Source organism: Zeus faber (assembly GCF_960531495.2).
Source record: "Zeus faber genome assembly, chromosome: 22".
NCBI classification, from domain to species: Eukaryota; Metazoa; Chordata; class Actinopteri; order Zeiformes; family Zeidae; genus Zeus; species Zeus faber.
In genome coordinates, this window is record NC_137209.1 from 6020332 (window position 1) to 6035919 (window position 15588).

Here is a 15588-nt window from a genome sequence, read left to right on the forward strand (position 1 = left end):
ACTGGGCTGGGGTGTCAGTGTTTTTAACTGAATGAGCATAAAGCTGTCCCTGAGCACACGGTGCTCCGTGTTTGTAGACATACGTATGTGCGCAGCATTTTTCATAAAAAAAATTATACATTTCTGCTGAAACACTGCGTATTTTGCGAACGTTCATTTTCAGATTCAAACAATGACAAGGCTTGAAGTTAAATCATTGAGTCAATGTTCTGCTGTGATTGACGGTTTTTCTTTTTACAATTCAAGAGTTAAATAAAGATATGTTATTCATATCAATTCATGCATCAACTCATCCCATCTCATCGTAACACGTAGGCCTTGCCGACAGGAAACAGCAGTTCAAATGTTGACTGAATCCATTTTTGTGTCGGTCATACTATAGAATTATTTACACATTTTCCACATTTTGTTTTTACTCAACTTCTGTTATTTGGTTTTCTTTTACTTAATTGTTCTACTGTCCATCTAACACGCGGAATTAAGCTCACCTGTAGGCATTCAATAAGAACAAGTCATATTGGTGAATATGTTTCACAAATTGTTCATTCTTTCTTTTTAACTGTGTCCTTTTGCCTTTTCCTACCGATGCTTTCCCTCTTGTTTACTCCTGATATCCTTGGCTTTCTGTCCAGGTCCGGGATATAAGAAGCGCAGCAAAGGTCCTCGTGTCCCGGACAAGAAGAAAGCTGCAGCCCTGGCCAAGGCCAAAAAGATGGCTCCCATCCGCATCAAGCTGGGGGCGATAGGCGCCAAGAGGAAGAAGAGCTGCTCAGTGAGTGTTTAGTGCAAGCGGCGAGGGATGTGTAGAGCAGTGGTTCTCAATGTGGGGTCCGGGGTCCCCCAAGTGTCCTTTGAGAGCTTCCAGGGGGTCCACAGCGAAATGATTAATAGTTCAACTTCCCTACTGTACTCAACTTTTTTATTTACAGGACATTAGAGAACATTCTCTAATGTCAAGACTGACAAGACTGACTGTTTTGATCGTAGTTTCACCAGTTCGGGGTTTAGGATCAGGGTTCTTACCAGGTCCTGGAGGTGCTTGAATTGCTTGAATTTCGGCCTCATAAATGTACTGGAATACCCTCAAAATAACTCATTTTGTACTGAAGTGCTTGAGAAGTCCTTGAAAAAGAAATGTAATCATTGAAAACCCACGACATTTCCCCTGGTTTTGTTGTTCAAATCAAACGCCATAAACGTTATACGCTACGTTATAAACCTGATGCTTGTTAGCCCAACCAACAAGCATCAGGTGTGGCTGCTCAAGCCACCACAGTTGGAGATAGACACTTAATGGTAGATGACAATGATAACAATAATAATATATAAAGATAGTTGGATATAAATAATAGATAATGAGATTAAGATCGGGTTATATTTTAATTGGTAAAGATCAAATTGAATATGTATTATATTTGTCCTTGAAAAATAAAAGATTGTGCTCAAAAAAGTACTTGCAGTGCAAGAATGAAACCTGTTTTACTGCTATGTCCCTAACTATAGTATGGACAGGTATGGAAGTTTGGACTAAATAATCAGGCAATAAAATATTTTTATATACTAAAATATATTGTATAACAGGTTGGAGATCCAGAGACACCCTCTGGTTTCAGAGGGTACTCGGATGGCTGGACAATAAGATGGAAATATTAAGGAAGAAGGGAATACATAGATAGATGGATAGATAGATAGATAGATAAAGCAATGGAATAAAATATGAAAATGAGAATCATCAATGGATGGATAACTGGATTAATTTGGATTTGGATTAATGGGTGGAAGTCATTGTTTAACTTTTTCCTGTCACCATTGCCTCTTCCTCTTCCACCCGCCTCCTCAGAGCGAGGACGTGGAGGAGGAGGAGTCGGAGCAGGAGGACTCGAGTGTGCACAGCTCCTCGGTGCGCTCAGACAGCTCCGGCCGCGTCAAGAAAAACAAACGTGGACGGCCCACCAAGAAGAAGAAGAAAAGTAAACAGGACACCGCATGGGTTGTACAATGCATGTGCATCTATACATCAGGGGTGATCATCATCATGATCGTTTTTTCTGCCACATTTAATTCATTTATTGAAATTTTTTTTTTTTCAGTTTTATCTTTTCATCTTGTTTTTTTAAATTATTTTATTTTTTTTCCTAGTTTTATTTTTTCAGTTTTGTTGTGTTTTCTTTACATCTTCTTAACATCTTTCTTAACTTCTTCTTAACATAAATTGTTTTTTAATGTATATTTTTTTACATGAATAAATTTGTATTCTTTTTTATGTTTTGAATTATTATTATTTTTTTACTTTACTTTAGAGTTTTATCCAATTTGAAGTTATGTCTTACCGTACCGATGGGACAAGGAACTTCAAAAAAGTCTCTCTCTCTCTCTCTCTCTCCCTCTCTGTTTCCCCCACCCCTTCCCCACAGTCCCGGGTGAGGAGGATGGGGACGGCTATGAGACGGACCACCAGGACTACTGCGAGGTGTGCCAGCAGGGGGGGGAGATCATCCTGTGTGACACCTGTCCCCGGGCGTACCACCTGGTCTGCCTGGAGCCCGAGCTGGAGAAGGCCCCCGAGGGCAAGTGGAGCTGCCCGCACTGCGTGAGTGTACCACACACACACACACACACACACACACACAATGATACAGGGTTCTTACCAGGTCCTTGAAGTGCTTGAATTTTGTCCTCAGAAATTGTAAAGTAAAAGTACTGGAATACCTTGAATTAGACAATTTTTTGATGAAGTGATTGAAAAGTTCTTGAAAAAAACAGGATAATTAAGAACCTGTGATATTCCCCCTGATTTTATTATTCAAATCGTAACTGAATAAAACATTTCCAGGATCGCTCGGACAATGTCGATTATGCCAGGGAAATAAATATAATAAATAATACATACATTTAATCCAGCATTGCTGGAACACTTAGACACTTATATTAGTGGATGACTATGAGATATAATAAAAAACAATAATAATAGATATATAGATATCGTAGTAACACTAATATAAATAATCGATAACGAGACTAAGATTATATTATATTTTAATAAATAAAGATCACATTGAAAATTGATTATATTTGTTATGTGTGAAGACATTGAAAATGAAAAAAAGATTTTTGTTTAAAAAGTACTTGAAATTCCTAAAATGTCATTTTGTAATGACAGAATTAGGCACCAATTGCGAAATTCTGGACCAATACTGATGTTTAAAATAACAACTTGGCTGATAGCTGACGCCGATACCGATGTTTTCCGAGTTCCCGTGAACGCAGCATCACTTCCTCCTTGGAGCACTCTAGAGAGCTGTGTCTGCGTCTTCTAAAATTGATCACGGATGGTCATTTCAGACAGTTGAAAAAATAAAAACGCTGAAATGGGTCGCCAAATATGCTTTGGCGGCCGTTAATATACCTGGGCGGCATGCCAAAGTAAAGTCTATGTGCGGGAAACACTGGATAAACATTGGCCACTTCCATCTGTGAATGGCATCTAAGATCAGATCTCACATCTCACATCGCGATCAGCCACAACAATAGAACCACTGACAGGTAAAGTGAATAACATTGATCATCTCGTTCCAATGGCACCCGTCATGGGGTGGGATAAGTCAGCAAGTGAACAGTCAGTTCTTGAAGTTGATGTGTTGGAGGTTGCAGGTTGCAGGTTAGAGGTTGCAGGAAAAATGGGCAAGCGTAAGGATCTGAGCGACTTTGACAAGGGCCAAATTGTGATGGCTGGACAACTGGGTCAGCATCTCCAAAACAGCAGGTCTTGTTGGGTGTTCCCGGGATGCAGTGGTTAGTACCTACCAAAAGTGGTACAAGGTCCAAATGGCGTCATGGGCGCCCTAGGCTCATTGATCAGCTTGCTGCGTATGGGGCTGCATAGGCCCAGAGCGGTCAGAGTGCCCATACTGACCCCTGTCCACCGCCCAAAGCACCTACAATGGGCACGTGAGCGTCAGAGCTGGACCATCAGTTCTGACGCTCACGTGCCCATTAATGAAAGAAGGTGGACCTGGTCTGATGAATCACAATTTCTTTCACATCATGTGGATGGCCGGGTGCGAGTGCGTCGCTTACCTGGGGAAGAGCTGGCACCAGGATGCACGTTGGGAAGAAGGCAAGCCGGCAGAGGCAGAGTGAGGCTCTGGGCAATGTTCTGCTGGCATTCATGAGTCAAGTTTTTTAAACCAATGGACGATTTTCAATTTGAACCTCCATTTCTTTTCGTTTTTTTCTCTAAACAAACTAAAAAGACCACGGCAAAATTAAAACACATTTTCTGTATTCACATAATAAAAATAAACAAGATTACCAAGTAGTGTCGGGCATTCGGCATTTAAACAAATCAGTTGTTCAAGAATAAATAAATAAATAAACAGCACCACTTGGCTGTCATTATTGTGCAAAGATTTTTTTTTTTTAAATCAAATTGAAAAAAATCTCTTGTAGGGTCTTCCTGAAAAAAATGAAAAATTTGAAAAAAATCTCTCGTAGGGTCTTCCTGAAAAAAAGTTATACAATGAATAATACATAATAAATAATGATAATGAGATGAATAATAAAAAAATACTCTCAAATAAAATAACATTCCTTTAACTTTCTAGGAAGTTGTCCTCAGGTTTTTTTATGAGGAAGACCAGCCTGTCTACTGCCTCTGGCTTGTGGCAGGCTCTTTGGCATGTTACTCCCCATCCTGAAAACCCTCTGAAGGGGCATTTGTGGCAGGAATAGAGAGATATTTCTTGGCCAGGTGACTCAGTCTTGGGCAGATAGCTTCACGGAGATGTCACCACTGCAGTTAATGTTCGTTGGGCATGGAGCCCCCTTAGACCAGGGGTTCTCAAAGTTTTTGGCTGGCAACCCTCTAAAAGAAAAAAAGTCTCGCGACCCCGTCATTCCGACTCGCCCACGTTGCATCGAACAACATCATACTTAAGTACACATACACACCTCCGTTGAGTGGGCACCCCACACGATAAAATCATTGCCACGCTTGCTGCGTTTGTGCTGAATTGTTCCGTAAAAATGATAATTCACGCTGCTAGGATTTTTGATATATTATATATTACGTTGAAATAACTTTATGAGCTGTTTTGTGTCACTTTCCGCCCCTTCACCGTCCACATCGCTCGAAAAAAATAGCGCGGGACAGTCGCGCATTTTGACCAATTGTCCCGTGCCTCGCAACCCGACGGAATGTCCCACAATTTTGAACAGTTGAAGTTCGTAAATTGAAATATTCATTTCTGTCGTAGGGTCATTTATTCCCATGCATGCTTTTGCAAAGAGTCCGCGCAGCAGCAGCTACAAAAGCGCCTCCTCTTCCCCTGCGGTGTCGGGGAAAGGAGTGGGAGAGGGAGTTTCTATGGTTACAGGGACGCTCCATGCAGCCGTGCGCCTCTCTTTTGCTTGGTCTCTCTTACGGGAAATTTTGCCGATAAAGTTCTTTATTGCGCATCTACTGAATCATTTAACAGATTTTTTTCCTACTGAACAATAAAATCTGCATTATCTAGAATTTTTTTTAAATTGTTTTTTTGCGGTTCAGCCATTTCACAAACCGCATTATAAACAAATCCCTTTTATCAAAAAATGAATTGCGGCCAGACTTATATTTTTAAATACAGCAATAAAGATCCAGGGTGTTAAAATCCAAGATAACGGTGGACTTTAAATATTATTTTCTAAAATAAACGAATGTTTGTGTTAATTATTTAATTGTGTGAATGTGTCTGCTCTATCTATTTGCCTGGCTTGTTATTTCTGTCATTTGACAAAAAGGAAACAAACAAAAATTGTTCAAAATAAAGTGCCATTAAAAAACAGATCTCTCCCTCTGCAGGAAAAGGAGGGCATCCAGTGGGAAGCGAAGGACGAGGACTTTGAAGACTTTGAGGAGGAGTGCGAGGAGCGCATGGTGCTGGAGGTGGGGGTCCCCACGGGGGTGGAGGTGGAGGAGGAGGACGACCACATGGAGTTCTGTCGGGTGTGTAAGGATGGAGGGGAGCTGCTGTGCTGCGACACCTGCACCTCCTCCTACCACATCCACTGCCTCAACCCCCCGCTTCCGGAGATCCCCAACGGGGAGTGGCTGTGTCCGCGCTGCATGGTGAGAAAAAAACTCCCGGGAGCCAATCTGCGCACGGCAGATATTCACTTTTCTTTTCTTGACGCAAAGAATCGAGTTAGAATCCGGTGAAATGGTTGGTGGTGTAAAAAGCCCAAATGTAAATTTGTGTTTTTTTTTTACCAGTTTGATTTCCAGTGTGCATATGTGGGTGTACTGAACCCCTTGCGTGTCGGTATCCGTTTTGGAGTATAATCACGCCTTAACCACCTGTTCATACATGTGGTGACAAAAGAGGCAAAAAAAAAAAAATTCATTCTCTATGGTAGCCAGCGACAGGAAGCGACAGCGGCGGGGCGAGTTTCGCGACTAAAAAAAAAGTTTGGCTCGGTTCAACTTTGTGCAAATGAGTCGCGACGGGCCAAACCGACGGAGCCAATCAGACGGTCCGCCTGGCGTGAACTCGAGAGCAGTGGTGGCCGAATGTTAGAACATACAATATTATTATTTCTCCTAAACAGTCCAACAAAATCTGTTTCTGATCAAACTTGAGGTGAGAAACGCATCGCGCACAAGTTGAACTTTTAGTGGACGTATATGCGTACACTACGTACGCATATACGTGTACTTTCCACCACAGTATACGTATATTTGTACATGTATATTTTTCTGTTCATATCCACTCCGCTTATCTACCTATCACTATCTATCTCATCAAATTGCTGTTGTCGTAATTATTTTTTGAGCTAAAACAGCGTCAATAAAAGGTTGAGAACTGGTTCTAGTAAGTCTATATTGTTCAGCGATAGTAACAGACCACATTGGTATTTGTTTTTTGGCCTCAGATTTCCTATTAGCATGGATGAATTCCGGGTCCGGGGGAGGTCCGGCAGTGAAGATAGTTTGACTTCAAATCACTATTAGAAAAAACACAGTTGGATTTCTCACTTCAGCTTTCACTTTAACTTTAAAACACAGCACAAGTGAAAACTGGGTTTGACACAGCCCCATTTGTCAGCCCCCCCCCTGCGGAGACGGTAATAATTGGTCTCATCAGCTCGTTTCATTCCAGGTGAATACATCTCCTGTATGAATTGTGCTATACAAAGTTTATTATTTTATTTTATTGTAGATAACTTTTTATTATTTTTATTTTTACTTTTTTTATCATTTTATTTATTTATTATAGACTATAGAGACAAGTTTGATTTTTTCTTTTACATATAACTGTAGGGAAACACCGGAGGCCTTCTAAAAGTCAAGCTCCACCCTTTCAGAAAAGCCCTTGTGACCCTTAACCACCGTTCCCAATCCCCAACCACGACAAAGAAAAGTGTAGAAATGTGTGTTCTCTCCTGCTCGATACATTTTCATTTTTATTTTACTTTCTTCTGCTCGGTGCTCCGCAGTGTCTTCCGATCAATGGGCGAGTCCAGAAGATCCTCCACTGGCGCTGGGGCGAGCCCCCGCCTCCCATCCCTGTGCCCCTTGCCCCCGACGCCCCGCCCGACGCCGCCCCGCCGCCGCCCATGAAGGGGCGGCCGGAGAGGGAGTTCTTTGTCAAGCTGACGGGCCAGTCGTACTGGCACTGCACCTGGATCACCGAGCTGCAGGTGTGTCATGTTAGGCATTCCTACTGTCCTTTAGCATGACTACAGTACCCGAGTCATACACAGTGTTTCTACGTTTCTGCCCATCTATGCTTTTTTGTGAGTGTACTTGAAGTGCAATTTTTTTTTGCCACTTCTTACTTTTATGCACTAATTGAAATGACTAATTAGATATAATTTAAATTTAAAGTACTGAGGTAAGTGTAGTGTAAATACACTACACTTACAAAAAAAGTAGATTGGAAATAAGTATATTGAAACATTAACCTTACTAAAGCTGTACTTTACTATACTTGTTAAAAGTACTAGTTTGATAGCCATAGCTAACCAAACATACATGAAAAATACATACAATTATATTATTTATATTTTTAAGCACATCGTTAAGTACAACCTCTAACTAGGTGCAAACTAAATGGTTAATTCAACACAACTTTGGTATATTATTTGCAAACACATAAAAAGTGTACTGGATATACTAAGTTTACTTTCAGATACGCATTTAAGTCTACTTTTTTTCACTTGTTTAACATTGATAATTGAATAACTGTTTTATTGTGAGCAACATTTTAGGGGTGTACCTCTTGCATTAGCTTAAAACACATTTTATGAAGCTTCCCCCTCTTCCTGTGCTGTCCTCTCTACACACACACACGCACGCACGCACACGCACACACGCACACACGCATACACACACACACACAGCTGGAGATCTTCCACTCGGTGATGTACCGGAACTACCAGAGGAAGACGGACATGGACGAGCCCCCCAGCCTGGACTACAGCTCGGGGGGGGAGGAGGAGAACGGAGGAGCGACGAAGAGCGAGAAGAGGAGGGCCAAGGACCCGCAGTACGCAATCCTGGAGGATAAGTACTACAAGTTTGGCATCAAGCCAGAGTGGATGATGATCCATCGCATCATCCACAACAGGTGAGTGGCTCTGTGTGTGTGTGTGTGTGTATGCATAAGGTATGTTCACAGGTACACAGATTTGGTGCGTTTACCCCCTTAGTTTGTTCCATTTAGATATATGAGAAAGATGAAAGAAGAAAGAAACAGAAAGAAGAAATGCCGTTCATAACGAAGTCCAGTCCAAGTTGTTTTACTGTGAGAGTGCAGCACACGTATTTCTAATTTAAAGAATTTGTTAAATATCTTTGATATATTGTGAATAATTATATATAATCCATACGGCCCCTTCATACTCTATGGTATAATGGAAGCAGCATTTGGAATACTGACATTCACATGAAACAAGTTTTCTCATTTGCGTTGCTGGCTCTAAAATAAAAATCAGTTTATTTTTGAACCTCTGTTTTAAGGTATAGGTTAAAGCTGACACAGCATTGCCGAGACAAATGGAGAAAGAAAACACACAACTATACGCGTTTTTTTGGGACAAGACAGGATTTCACAGACAGGATGTGTGATGATAATGCAACAGGATAAAGTTGCCAAAACTGCCCATTCAACGTGATAACTATTACATACTACATTCAGTTAGTTTGTGATTGTTAGTGTTCATGTTCACGTGCGTATGAAACGTGGTAACTTTCACTGACTGTGAACGATTTGTGTCGCTCCTTCAGTCTTGACAAAAAGGGAGCGTACCACTATCTGGTCAAGTGGAGAGAACTGAACTACGATCAGTGCACCTGGGAGAGAGACGACCTGGACATACCAGATTTCGCCATCTACAAGACCAGCTACTGGAAACACAGGTAGCTACTTAGTGGAAGCGAATCTAACCTCAAAGTGACCTCGTCAAACTCGATCTCGTTGGCTTAAACCGCCCACGCTGAATTTGGTCCTAATGTCACCAAATAATTTGCATCGTGCCAGGTGCGTGGCATCGTTCTGTTGGGGTTGCTCCAGGCAGTGTCTGCGCTGGGTTGCGACGACCCAACACCCAGCTTTTCATTTGATATTTTATCTCTTTTGCCTTTTTTTGTAAATAAACGCATTCTGTTTGCATCTTACCCGGTGCCGTGTCCCTCTTTCTTTTGCGGCATTGGAGCCAGTCTTTACTAGGGTTGGGCACCAAAACCCAGTGCCAATATGGCACCGGTTCATGTACGATCAATATCTACCAGACCCCATTGCAATGCAGATTTCGTTGCCATTTAAATGCCTGAGCTGTCGATTTAAATATTTTCCCTCTGGAGCTCCAGAAATCGTATTTTCATCATCATCAGGATACGAACATGCGTGATAAACTGGCAGAATTCAAATGTGGACATTCCTACTCAACCACAAGTCAGTGGAAATCATATTCTGCACAATCATATTCTGCACATGGAATTCGGTTGCAGCTCCAGAGACATGGATCTGAATCGTGTGCGTTTTATTTTAGTTTAAAAAGTTTTCATCAAGTTTAAAGAGTTGATAAAATGTCCCGGATGAACATGCAGTCTTAAGTCAGTTTGAATGGGAACTTCCACTTCTGAAATCATGAACCGATGTTAATATAAGCTCGGTTTCTGTCTCTGGGTGGTCATTCATTTTCGGAAAGATGCGCTGTTTAGGCCGCATACAGGAGGAGCCAATGCGGCATTCAATCTACACTCGGAAAATGTTAACTCGTGCTGCGTTTCAGAGAACCCTGAAAACTGTAATATGTATCTAACATGGCCAAACTGGACCCTGTGTGTTGCTGCCTGCAGCTAAAGGGGTTATAATAATTACCCCAATTTTTTTCGTGGCTAAAACTATCTGCAACAGAACAACGGCAGAAGCTACGAACACAGGTTACGTCTCGTCAGAACTGGGACGTAGCAATCAACTCGTGGTTCAAGTTTCATCCACATCAATCCACATATAGAGCAGAAATAGTGAAAAACCAGCAAAATCTGACCAAAAGTAGCCGGACGGTTGTGCATCACCGACACGCCAATGTTCGAAAACTAATGGGATGAGATTTAGAGTAAGACGCTTTGTGACGTCATCATACCATTTACTTTAAATGTGCCCATTATGGTTCAGAATGTTCATTCGCACCGTGTCCAGTGCGCGGTGTAGACTCCTTCGCTCTGTGATGGTTAGAGATTACAAACTAAGCCTGTGTGTGTGTGTGTGTGTGTCTATGTACCTTCTTATCTGGTAGATGGCTGTGGATCCGTTCGATTTATATTTTATCTCTTTGGTCTTATTTTTCCGGATTCACGAAATAGCATGAAAAAACATTTATCCATAGAAACTGACTAGACGTGACCACGTCGAGTCCACTCTACCGTGTGAATGAGTGATGCGTTCATGTACCAGGAACGCGTTGGAAGAATAGAACCCGTGAAATTGTAATTAGTCACAGAAATACGCCAACGTTTTTCATATTTCATGGAAACGGAACCTATGGAAAATGTATTCCAAGGAAAAAAGTCACCACTATAATTACATACGTTTTCATTACCTTGGTAATCCTCCGTAAATACGTCACCTCAAAAATGTGACATGAACGGCCAATCGTACAGAGCAGAGAAACAACCATGTTACATAAACAGCCAGTCGTACAGCCGGAGTGCTGGTGCTTCCTCCGCTCTCCCCCCGGCCGCAGTGCTCTTCAACCGGGCTGCGCCCAGCAGGGAATGAGGCCCCCCAGAGCTGACGCAGCAGGTCCTCCTAAAACAGCAATTTGAACTCAAACTCGTACTCCTTCCAACCCGAGCTTGGCGCGGCTCCCGTCCCGACAAAAGGAGCGCGATTAAAGAAAGAGCCTGTGGTAGGAGATGCCCTCAGTCCGCTTCAAACGTTCACGCATAATCACAGCGCAGATTCGGGAACATCGGAACCTCCGAAGCCTGTAATTCAAACCTAACATGACCAAACCAGACCCCATTTATTATTATTATTATTATTATTATTATTATTATTATTATTATTATTATTATTATTATTATTATTATGTTATTTTTTTATTAAACATATTTTCAAATATACTTATTTGGAAACCTATACAAGGGCTAATTAATCTCTTAAAATCTGATGCTACTGATGTTATCGTGCTAACTATGACGTTTAGGTATGTACTTTATGTATCATGTTATCAGAACAGATGCCATGATCACTCTCTTCGTTATTGGACTGATAAATGTTTGACTGAGTGACATTAAAGACTGACACACAGACAGACAGACAGACGGATGTTTTTCTGCTGAACAGGGACACGATAATGAAGGAGGACCTAGACAAACCCAGGAAGATGAGAGGCAGGAACCCGGAGGGCGAGGAAGAGGCGCCCGGCACACCCGTCAATGACGTGAGTTTGATTGTTTCTTTAATCTCTCATCACCCCACGTGTTAAATTAATTACTAACATACATACATACATACATACATACTTACAAACATACATACATACATACATACTCTGGTGTTACAGCTGCTCACATCAAAACAATAGGCAATAATAAGAAAGAAAAAGAATCGCAAAATTTGAAAAAATAGGACAGGGAAATTGTATGCCATAAATAGACTTTAATTCTAAAATGAATGATATGGCTTCAAAAGGCGACTTTTACATCAGTCTTTTTTCTGCCACAGCACACTTTTTACACTGAAAAAATCCCACGGCACACCACTATCCTGTTTACCCCTAAATTAATGTTAATGTATCTTATCCTTGCAATTTTGATCTTGCAACACAAGAGCAATTTCCTTTATTTATTTTTCACACGAGTTTCTGCATTAAGATGGAGGTACATTGAAAAAAAAATGTCGAACTTTTTGACCAAAAAGACATGTTCGTAACAAGATACTGTAAGAGCAAGTTGACGCGGCGTTCTTGGTTCTTGCGGTGTTCTGTGCGCAAGCCACAGAGGCGAACGTCGCCTTCAGTCTTTCTCTCATTCTGAGAGCTCCATTTGTCGGGATTGGCCCAAATGCCATTGCGTCATGGCAGGGGACGGACTACAACCTCCCTTTCTGGGTCATTCAACTTCCTCCTTTTCCCGGATCGACAAGATTGTTTTTTTTACGGCGCTGCAACATGCGAAGCAGGTACAGTGGTACCTAGACTTATGACTAATTTGTTAGATAAGAACGGTTGTATGTTAAAACAGTCGTATGTCGAAGCAATTTTTCCCATATAAATTCATGAAATCATGAAGGGTGAAATGAAAGAAAATACACAGCACAAACACAGTACATATGAAAAAAATTATCGATAAGCAATGAACTATGTGCACCCACGATGTAGGTCGCCCGCTGACTGACTGCTGACTGGCCGCCGACGCGCCAACTGCAAATTTCCACGGTCGTATCTTGGAGCAGTCGGTCGCAAGTCGATCCAAATTTTCGTGACTATCGCTAAACGTATCTTGGATTAGTCGTAAGTCGAGGTACCACTGTATTATATACAGCATACTGTATCTCCTCAAATATAAACCAGTGCTCAAATAAAAACCGGGAAACTTTGCCCAAGAGTCAGCTTGTGCATGTTTTTTCACCTCCAGCACTGCGCCGCTTTTCTACTTGTATGATGCAAATATTTTAGACCAAGGGATGTTCCGCCTTTGATCAGGACAGTAGATTGAGTAATGGAGAAAGAGTGATATCTGGTCCACTGTGCGTCCCAGCCATTCCCGTGTTTCAGAACAAAAAAATAACCTGAGTTTATTTGGATGTATTTATTTAGAGGAGCAAGGGCACCCAGACGGCAGTCGAGGTAAATAAAAGCCACGGTCACTATTTGAGGAAATATGGGTGCTGTCAATAAATGACATTGGGTTTGATTTCACTGTTATTCTTTCTGTAAAGCAAAGTCGCTGCCACCTCGTCTCGCTGTCAAGTTCGTGCTTATTGAGTTCTTTATTGAGTATCCTGCTGACGGTGTTCTGGGACATGTTCCGGGACAGGTTCTAACGTCTTTTGTTCTCGCATCTTTTCAAGTGTACCTCCACCTTTATAGTGGTTGAAAGAATGTGATTTAGTCTTTAGCCTTAAGTCTTATTATTAAATGAATGAAAAACAAATCGTCATCATCCTAATTCTTACCATTCTCATCATGACTTAGTTACTACTGAAATCATTTGGTTGTTTAATGCAATGCAAATATACTGTATGTAACAGATGTATACACTATTTGCAATGCACAGCGAAATTAACTTTAACCATGCGCACGACACATTCCATGTCTTACATCCTCTTTGTACCCCGTAACCCGCAGCCTACGATAAAGTATGAGGAGCAGCCAGACTTTGTGACGTCGACAGGCGGGACGCTGCACCTGTACCAGCTGGAGGGTCTGAACTGGCTGCGCTTCTCCTGGGCGCAGGGAACCGACACCATCCTGGCCGACGAGATGGGCCTGGGCAAGACCATCCAGACCATCGTGTTCCTCTACTCCCTCTTCAAGGAGGTAAGGCGATGATGATGATTATAATAACAACTAAAGCTGCAGGCAGCAATACACAGGGTCCAGGTTAGTCGTGTGAGTTCCAAATTACAGTTTTCAGAGTTCCCGTGAAACGGAGGATCACTTGCTACCGACCCCAATTACAAATTTCAGAGTTACCATTGAAGACAGCATTAGTTTGTGCTGTCTTTACCCGGCACTGTGGCATTTTTTGACAAAATTATGACTTCACATGAAACCGCCTTCACAGACATGTGATTTTCGACATTATTCTCTTCTCTGTTGCCTCCTTTTTCAAACGAAGCCATAAGCGTTTAGCTGTAAACCGGGGCTTGTCATTGTTATACGTAACTCACCTTGGTGTGTGTCGGAATAGAGCTGTACTGTCAAAGGCTGCTGTATGACGTCTCAGTGTTTGTGATCCAGACTGTGATATGAGTTGTGGACAGTAGTGTAGTGATCCACTATGTTTTCCTCCCTGCTCGTACAGTTAATATACTGCTTGTATTTCGTTGTCTTATAATCCCTTGTGTGCTCTGTCGAGCAATGATGACGCAATGATGGAATTACGAAGTGATGGTTTTCTGTGACCAATCGGTACTCTGCTGTGTTTTTACGTGACCGCTTGGTGCCATGTTGGGCAATGATGACACAGTGACGCAGCATTACTACTAACACGAGTTCCAATTCTGTGTATAATCTTTTGAGACTGAATAAAGAAATTAAATCAAATATTTCAAACATGCTTTTATCAAGCAAATTGCATATGAATACCCAACCAATTAAACAGAACATCCATTTAAATAACACATTATAATTATACAAAATTAAAGTTGAATTTCCCTGCTCCCTTTCTTCTAAACTCAACAAAAACATCTCTTGAAATAAAAAAATATCTGGGGAAAAACAACTTAATACATAAAATTACTTAAAAATTAAACATGACTATTTAAAATAACTGTAATGTCTGTTGTATTTTTGTCAATTCAAGGACAGATCCTGTAGTGACGGGGCCTGTCGCTTTAACGGATTGCATTGTGGGTAATGTGGGAGCCCTGTCTGCGCATGCCTGGAGGAGGATGTGAATGATAGAGAGATCACTATGATAGCTGATACACTTGTTGCGTGTTATTACTTTCGCCTAAAAATTAGAACGTGGCTGTCTACTACCTGTCCTCAAATAAATCCAATAAGTGCACAAAGTCCTTCCTCACGGTGTCTCTGTGGAAGGAAATCACTCTGTGTGGAATTTCCCAACAGCACTGTTCCATTCAAAGGGACTAAACACTGCATGTCCCTCAGAGACATTTTATCAACTTCATAAACTTTTGGGACTTGAATAAAACGGACACGATTCGGACCCATTGCTCTAGAGCTGCAAGCGAACTCCATGTCATCGTGTATGTTCATATCACGATGAAGATAAAAAAACGATTTCTGGTGCTTCTCAGGGCAAATATTGAAATTGACAGCTCAGGCATTTAAGGCACTAAAATCTGCGTTGCCATGCTGTCTGGTAGATACCGTCTAGGAACCAATGTCATTTTGCCACGTATCGGC

At 41.5% G+C, this 15588-nt stretch overlaps 1 protein-coding gene across 1 annotated transcript in view; it reads left to right on the top strand.

Annotated features, from left to right (window-relative positions):
• The window catches only part of chd3 (chromodomain helicase DNA binding protein 3), a 60944-nt gene that overhangs the window by 5101 nt on the left and 40255 nt on the right, over nt 1–15588 (top strand). Inside the window, exons 6-14 of the mRNA XM_080023667.1 lie at nt 633–772; nt 1841–1970; nt 2415–2590; nt 5843–6109; nt 7477–7680; nt 8383–8609; nt 9269–9400; nt 11835–11931; nt 13840–14031. Of these exons, the coding sequence (XP_079879793.1) occupies nt 633–772; nt 1841–1970; nt 2415–2590; nt 5843–6109; nt 7477–7680; nt 8383–8609; nt 9269–9400; nt 11835–11931; nt 13840–14031 (1565 nt within the window). The remainder of the gene's footprint in view (nt 1–632; nt 773–1840; nt 1971–2414; nt 2591–5842; nt 6110–7476; nt 7681–8382; nt 8610–9268; nt 9401–11834; nt 11932–13839; nt 14032–15588) is intronic.